Genomic DNA, 9156 nt, shown 5'->3' on the forward strand with positions numbered 1-9156 from the left:
CGTTCAAATAGAAGAGAAGGAAAAAAAAAAAAAAAAAAAAAAAAAAAGAGAGAGATCCTACTTTCTTTGCTGCTGCATCGATCACTATTTCCCAAGTTACGTGACTCATCTAAAATTAATACATTTTAACTAACACAATCATTTAGTTTGTAAATGACACTTGATGATCCACAGAAACAAAAATCAAGCAAATTATGCTGACCTCAACTTGTAAACCAAAGGGTTCACGGGAATGCTAATGCAATGAATTAAAAAGCTCAACTTTTCCCGCACATATTTTGGGAAAAGAGGAAATTGTAACAATGGTCTTTCACTTTTAACTCAATTAGAATAATGGTCTCTCAACTAAAAATCCATAATCATTCGTCCTTTAACTCATCTAAATGCGCAGTTATGGTCCTTTTCATCAACTCCGTTAGAACTTCCATCAAAATGACTCAAATGTCACGCATGTGAGGCTGAATCAATGAGAAAATATGGAAAACCAAATGAGAAAAGTTGTAGTAATGGTCCCTTAATTTTAACCCAATTGTAGCAATAGTCCTAATATAACTCATTTTGACAGAGTTGACGAAAAGGACCATAGCTGGACGTTTTGATGAATTAAGAGACCAATGATCATGAATTTTTAGTTGAATGATTATTGCTACAATTTTCTCTTGAAAACAGTCTTGCAGCTTCATTAACGCCTACGTGATGCTATATATATTAAACACACAAAATCAACGTACTAATTTATATAGTCTTTAATGTACGTGAGTCTCACATGTAATCCTAAGGTTTTTTTTTCATTAGGCTAAAAAGTTCATTTTCTGTTCGGCCTCATTAGGGTTAAAACTTTTCATGAAATGTTGTCACAATGAACTCTACATTCCTTTCATCTTTCCATAACTAATCAAATTCTATTAGAAACTAATTAATTGCTATTTTCCAATTAAACTAAGCTGTAAAAAAGGCACCACATCATGGATGGAAAAAGAAATTGAAAAATAGCAACAAGACAATCACGTATAAATTAGTAAATAAATTAAATAGTTTAATTGGAAAATAGCAACAAGAAATTTGTTAGCAATTAAACTAACAAATTCTTTTGCATGTGAAGCTGTCGCGGAGATACATCTCTTGACTCTCTTTATCTGACACATTATAGATTCACATAATGAGTAATGTGATAATAGGTGAAGGAATGTATATCCTGATGTAAGTAAATTATTCTCTAAACTTGTACATTACGAACTTTAATATATACTTTAGTAGATGAAAATTGTGACTCTACACAGGCTTAATTTTAGATATGTGGAAATCAATTCTCCAAAATGTAGAAGATCTAGCATGCCACGAAATTCAAAGCTATTAGTACACAACAGAAAATAAGATGCAAATCAAAGGGATCATATAGATGAATCTCAACAAATATGTCAGCTATATTGTCATTGGCCCACAGACTGTATGCACCTTTATTTTTCTTTCACCTAATCGTTAAATTAAGAATTACTTGAAACCTGATTTCTATTTTGTTAATATATCTTGTCTAAATGATTTGATCCGGAACACATGTTTATTGAGCAATAAAAAACCATTATATACATAATACGATTAGGTAATAACCAAATAGAGAGGGCTTTCTACACACCTAAAAGCAAGTTCAACCAATCTAGACATTTTTTCTAATTAAGGACCCCTTTTATGTTTCGACCAAAAAAGGACCCCCTTTATGCTAAAAACTAAAATAAAATAAAATAAATAAAACCAATATTTAGGCAATTGGTCAATATTAAAAGTCAGAATTCTTGTGGTCAAAGCGCGCAGATGTTCAATTTACAATATTGGATGCAAATTGTAATAGAAAGGTAATTAACTAGTAATTAAGCATACTAAATTAGTATTGTTTACGTGAGGGTCATGTGCAATCTGGTCTACTACAAACCCTAGAAAACAAGACCAGTACTCGAGGCCTTCAGTCTGAGAAATAAGTACTCCATCGAAGCATATTCTTTCAAAGAAAAAACTGCTAATTATAAACCCTAATTATTGTATTGATCTCCTTTGCCCAGCTATCCCTACTATTCCCTCTTGTCACGTAATAGTAAACCTTTTACTAAAAGACTGCATGCTCTTTATATTTTCTTTTTCCTTTTAATTTTATTTACTACAACTTGCACATGCAAAAAGAAATTGTGCAGCATGCCAAATAATCACGTATATCCACAACAAGACAATCTCTCCCAACATGGGATCTGATTAACTTTCCCCACAGCCATCTGATGTGATCTATTTGTATCGTTATTCTTTTCACCTCAATTCTTCTTTTTGCCACCTTTGTGCGCACTAAGTAAAGTAATTATATTATATTTTATATAGGATCAAATACTTTTTTCTTTGGCAGGCTTTGTAGTAGGAGTAGTATGTGTACTGTAGCATCAACCCTTGTTGCTCTCTTGTTGCTCAATCATCAATACCATGATCAAAATTTGAAGTCTCCTTTATTGAAACTGTGCCACAGAGAGAGAGAGAGAGAGAGAGAGCGTCATTATATATACTTATAAGTGGTAGTTGGGTTTTATCTTCCATCAAGAAGGTTGATAGAAACCCAGAATAGCATCCTCTCTGCATATATAACTTAGTTTCCCAAAGTCTCTCTCTCTCTCTCTCTCTCTCTCTCAGTGGCTCAATGGCTCCTGTGACAAAAGAGTCCGTCAATAGAAGAAAAATGAAGGGAGGGGAAGCCATGAAAAACACAAAAAGGAAAGTCAACAAGGGAGCATGGACAACAGAAGAAGATCAGAAACTGGCTAAAGCTATTGAAACACATGGTGCAAAAAGGTGGAAGACAATTGCATCTAAAGCAGGTATATACACTTGTCATAATTTAGCTGAAATTGATTAACTAACTTCTTGATCACATTACACTTTTTAATGAATAATGATCAAGAGCTTAAAAGGGTCTTAATTTTGATTGATGCAGGCCTCAATAGGTGTGGCAAGAGTTGCAGGCTAAGATGGTTGAACTATCTCAGACCAAACATCAAGAGAGGCAACATATCTGACCAAGAAGAGGACTTGATCGTTAGACTTCACAAACTTCTTGGAAATAGGTACCATTGATTTCATATGATAATTAGCATCAAAAGTTTGAAGTATATAAATTCTGTCTGAGTGAAACGGGGCGTTCTGTTGGGGTCTAGGTTCCCTCCAATTGCTCACAGCATTCAGGAACTAGACTCTTGTAGCAGTCCGATGACTTCGCCCTGACATATAATTTTGCCCGCCTAATCCTCTGCCCTTGCCTATGTCAGACTGAAAAGAAAAATAATAACGTTAATCTACATGGATTATGATTTATGATAGTTTGTTTTGCATGATTATTAATTACTTACAAAATTTATCTTTCTCTTATGGGTTTTTAATTTTGTATTAGGTGGTCTTTAATTGCCGGACGATTGCCTGGTCGAACAGATAATGAAATAAAAAACTACTGGAATTCTCATTTGAGCAAAAGAATAAGCCAAAAGGAAAAGGAAAATGGCGCCAATTTAACAAGAAAAATGATCTCCACAGATCATCAGAAGGATCACGTACAAATGAAAGAAGATGTGTCGTTGCAAGAGGCTGCTACTAGTACCAGTACTACTAGTGCTTCATCTAGTGCTGCATCTAAAGGAGGTGATCAAAACTCCAACATTAATATTGATGTGGATGATTTCTTTGATTTCTCCAATGAGGGTTCTTTGAATTTGGAATGGGTGAGCAAGTTCCTTGAACAAGATCATGGCAGATGGCTTAACTGATGAAGTTGGTGCAGTTCATGCTAATTAATCAGGGTTGTATGTGATAATATATTTCACCATCTGTCAACTATTTTTCCCTTTTCTTTTCTTATTAGGTTATATATATATATATGATGACTCTAGCTCTGATGGAGTTCATGACCGTGCGCTGAAAGTATTGTACATCAATAAACTTGGATGAGTTGAGTTCTGCCTTCTCTTCTACACATACTACTTGGATAAATATGTACAATATTTTCTGTAAATAAAGTCGTTGATGATAGGAAATAGCTAAACGATTCTTTTATTTAGTTATATTTTATTTTATTTGTATAAATATGATAACAGAATGAGCTGGAAAATTGTATCAAAAAACGATGAAACCTAAAAAAATGGATGGTTCACATTGTGTAGTGGTGGGAGCACTCCCTCAAATGTATGATTACTCTCTTGTTACGTGTACTTAAATCTCCAAATTTCATCTGGATGCCAACGTGGGTTGATCATCTTATTATATTTTAGGCTGCGATTTGGAGAGACTTAAGCAAAATAAACATGTCAATCCATCCAGTAGACAAGGTCGGTTTTGAGATTTTTGAAGCCCATGGCAATTACAAAGAAATATGCCCTAAATTGATAAAATTATATTTACAAACACTTCAAACTCAATAATTTATAAACATGAAAAAAACAATTTATTTTGTATTGAGAGAAGGAAACCAAAAAACCCGACAAGTACAAGTAGATAGAAGATGAGTTTTGTTCCCCCCTTATCTAAACTTTCAAATTATTTTATAAACTCGTGAGGTATTTTATCTTATTTACCAACATTGTCAATCTGGGACTAAAAAAATTCATATTTTCGAGTCATTAATTGATATGTATAAGCAATAAATGAGCACCAAATTAAACCTAGTAGGCTAGTATTGGTAAAGACATACATACATTAATTTATTCAAAGCTTTTGACACATTTTTTTTTATTGAAAGCTAATGTTAGGGAGACCAAATTGTTAAAAAAAATTTTGTAAACCATATGACTAGTTGTTAATAATTAGATTATTACATAAGTATTAATTAACGTGCTTATTTTCTTGGTGACACGTCATATGGTTTGCAAATTTGGTCTAACAATTTGATCTACCTAACATTACTCTTTGTTGAAGGTTAGACTTGAATTGGAATGCTTGTCTAAAAATTGCAACCCACACACTACCAACTAGTAGTCATAAATCGAATAAGAGGTAAAAAAAAAAAAAAAAAAAAACAAACAAACAAACAAACAAACAAAATAGAAATTTGTAAAAATTGCAAAGAGCAGAAGCACACAACATTTAAATCTCCATTAATTAAATCCAAATAATAGAAATAAACAAAGTGTACAAGAGAGAAAAAAAAAATAGTACTTCCGAATAAAAAAGTTGAACCAATTAGGAAGAGAATCTGGTCCAGATCTCTCCCATTAAAAGCTTAGGATCAAGTGATCCGGACCGTTGAAATTTGATTAAGCGGCTACAAACAGATGATCCCTCTAAAAATTATTATAATTGTAGTCGTTGGATCAAATTTCAACGATCCGGATCACTTGATCCTGGGCCTTTGATGGGAAAGATCCGGACCGGATCCCCTTCCAACCAATTATACTCCCCCGACAAGGACCGAGGATAAACATACAAGACACTCTTATGTCCCTTTATATATACAGACATACATGTACAGTACAATATCTGCAAAGTGCAAAACAATGAAGCTGCAGGCTGAAGAATAAGGCATTTGAAAGATGATGAAGAGAAGCATTATCACTGAAGGGCTTGTCATGTAGTTCCCAGTTGGTTATAAAGATTCTTTTTTTTAGTGGAGGATTTGAAGCAATGATAGCCAAGAGTAATAATAAAAGAGAAATTGACTTCGTCCATATTATTGTACGGACAATTGCTAGGGCATAATCATAAATGTGTATCATAAGAGAAAAGTTAAATGCTTTTTGAAGTTTACCATTTGCTTGCCAGATTTTCCCGGGACAAATCTTTAACTTGTTCCACGATTAACTGTGCTTTCTTTTTTTCTTTTTCTTTTTGAACAAACAATATTATCCAAGTTCGTATTTGGCTAATCGAACTTAAAATCTATCATTTATAAATTAAGGAAGATATCATTAAACCGTAACACTAAATGATATGTTAATTAACCTGAATAAACTGTGTTTTACTATTTTTGTTTTTTAATTCGATCTAAATCTAGCTGGACGCAAGTCGCGGACAAAACTAGTCGTGAAATCGTGATTCACGCTTAATAGTAGTGTTAAGGACACGAAGACAAATTTCAACATCCAATAACAGTATCTCATTTGTTTGTGGACAAGTGTTAGCCACAGTTGAGCTTCATTTGTGAGTGTCGACCCACCATTAATGTCATAAATAGTCGAAACAATGAAACATCACCATCTCATAGTTTCAGCTTTTTGAGGAGAATCATTTACATAACACAAAAACAATATAAATGATACCAATTAAGGAGATGTGGCCCCTTTAGCCTGAATAATTGTTCATATTGCATCAATAAAGGTACACAAATTGAGTTAGGCAGAGAAGTAGGACCCAAACATTTGTTTATTATACCCTTCACATTTTTAACTTCAGTTCCTATAAATTCGATTTGTCTATTCTGTCACTCCATTAATTCATATAAGAGTTTTTATCATAAATGGTTATTGAAATTGATTCTCATCATTAAGATGGTCTCTAAAATTAAAAATCAATCAATATAAGCCCTGAAAATAGGTGTCTCAATGTGGTCATTCTGTCACAATTCTGTTAAAAAATCTGTTAAAGTGCTAATGTGGCACACAAATGGCCCCATAAGTTTTTTTTTTTGGGGTGTGATATACACACACCCCATTTTACTTCTCACACACCTTTTTAATTTTTGACCGTCAGATCGGATGAATTGAAGAAGATCAACGAACATAAATTATCAAGGGGTGTGTGAGAAGTAAAATGGGTTATGTGGATAGCACACCCTTTTTTTTTTTTTTTTTTTTTTTTTTTTTTTTTTTTTTTTTTTCTCGTAAATAGTCCTTGAAATTGAACCATGACATGAAAATGGTCCCTAAAATTGACATGCGACATCAAAATGGTCTCTGAAATTGAAAATTGATCAATGTAGTCCCTCAAGTAAGTATCTCAAATCAATATAGTCATTCCATCACAATTCTGTCAAAAATTCTGTTATGTGTTGATGTGACACATAAATGGGTTACACAAGTCTAATTAAATTAAAAAAATTTACAAATAGGCTTAATAATTTAATAGTTAATAAAAAAATTGTCAACCCAAAAATCCAATCCTACAATCACCTCCGATCCCAGTCCACATTTCTATACGTCCTTCACTCTCTATTCTCTAAAAAAATAAAAAATCTCAATACACCCATCTTTACACACTTCGACACTTTTCACCGAATTGAACTTGAATCGAGATCACCTTTGATGACGGCTTGGCCCATACGACTTCTGGGACATCACCATTAACTTTTAGGCGATCAACATCTTCACAACCTTAATCTTGGAGAGCTTGTTCGGCGCATCCCTGGTGGTCTGGTGATGAGGTTATAACTGAGGTGTGTCCATTAGTTGAAAACTATTTCCACACCTCCTCTTAGGCCTTGGTTAAGCCTTGTGCCTTTGAAAATTTATGGAAGGGAGCTCTCTTCGGAGTAGGCTCTACTATGAGAAAAAAAAAAAAAATTTCATTGTGTAAAAAGGTAATTAGACAACTTTTTTAATTAATTATTAAACTCACATCAGCATATAACAATTCGTTTTTTTATATAGAATTGTGGCAGAATGATCATATTGATTTGCGACACCTATTTTCAAGGACTACATTGATTGATTTTCAATTTCAAGGACCATATTGATGTTGCAGGTCAATTTCAAGGACCATCTTGATAGTGTGGGTCAATTATATGGACCATTTTTTATTAAAACCCGTAAATCTTGTGGGGCCCATTTATATGCTACATCAGCACTTAACAGAATTTTTAGCAGAATTGTGACGGAAGGACCACATTGATTTGTGACACCGATTTTCAGGGACTACATTAATTGATTTTTAATTTCAGGGATCATCTTGATGAGGGACAATTTCAAGGACCATTTGTGATAGAAACCTTTCATGTCAATATTATTTCTAAGAATGAATATACACAGTCATAACCTCTCTGCAAGTACATTAAAAATTTCAACCAATCTATCTAAACACTTGGAAAATTATCTTACAATCTAATGTATGATATACACCGAATAAATAACAGAGTAAATGCGCAGCCCGTGATGTAACAAGTAAAGATCCAATGGTCATGGATCCTAATATGTAGTATACGCCCGTGTATACAATAATAAAAAACCGTAGCTCTCCTTCATTTTTCCCAAGTCATGGAAAATCTCTTGGAATTTAATACATGCAATCTAACAAATGGGAGTTTAGACTTTAATGTACACACCTAAACAAAACCACCCCACGAGCCCAGATTGACCAATGACTATAGCAGAGGAGGATATCCAACGCACAACATCGGGGGTGAGGACAAGGGTAAATGTTTGTTAATCTCATATCTGTTATAAAAGGGTTAAAGTTTGAGAGAATAACCTTTTTAATGGTAGGTGCAAGGTAGATGTAAAATGCCACACTAAAACTATAGCACAGGCAGATAACAAATAAAAGCAGAGAAAATAGATGATGTTACTGATATTTTTCTCTCGTTCACTTCTTCTTTTCTTTCCTTGTAACTTAAAAACATGCGGAGTGCTCTATTTATAGAGCAACTCCAAACTGATGCAGTTAATGCATCTTGAAATTTATGAAACTTCGTCTGACTATACAATCTCTTTCACTTTGCATGGGCATTGAAAACTTTGCCCATGCAGAAGACTTTCACAAATGAAACTGTGGGCATTCATTGCCCATGAGACTTTTCAACACTCCCCCTTGGATGCCCACATATCAACATGAGTTGCCTCGTTAAAACCTTGCTTGAAAAAACCCAGTGGGAAAAAACCATAGCGAAGGAAAAAGAGTACAACTTTTCCTGGATCGTTGATATAATGTCAAGTATGCTTATGTTGCCTCGTTACAACCTTGATAGGAAAAACCCAGGGGGAAAAATCCTAATCGAAGGAAAAAGAGTACAACAAGCATGTATCAGGGATGCTCCCCCTGATTCCGCATTCTCCAAATTTAGCTGTTTGGTAAGTCGACGTAATCCGATGCCTTGCACTAACTTCTGAAATGTGCATTTTGGTAGAGATTTGGTGAACAAGTCTGCCAGATTTTCATTTGAACGGATTTGTCTGACTTCAATAACTTTAGCCTTCTGAAGCTCATGAGCAC

General features: G+C 33.9%; 1 protein-coding gene across 1 annotated transcript; it reads left to right on the forward strand.

The window, feature by feature from the left end:
* Positions 1-2327: 2327 nt before the first annotated feature.
* On the forward strand, positions 2328-4055 carry LOC137709381 (transcription factor MYB123-like). Its single transcript, XM_068448475.2, has 3 exons — positions 2328-2849; positions 2966-3095; positions 3419-4055. Exons 1-3 carry the CDS (start codon positions 2672-2674, stop codon positions 3786-3788), a joined length of 678 nt encoding a protein of 225 aa, XP_068304576.2. The 5' UTR covers positions 2328-2671; the 3' UTR covers positions 3789-4055.
* Positions 4056-9156: the final 5101 nt, after the last annotated feature.

Source organism: Pyrus communis, chromosome 17 (assembly GCF_041283825.1).
Source record: "Pyrus communis isolate YQ-2024b chromosome 17, ASM4128382v1, whole genome shotgun sequence".
NCBI classification, from domain to species: domain Eukaryota; kingdom Viridiplantae; phylum Streptophyta; class Magnoliopsida; order Rosales; family Rosaceae; genus Pyrus; species Pyrus communis.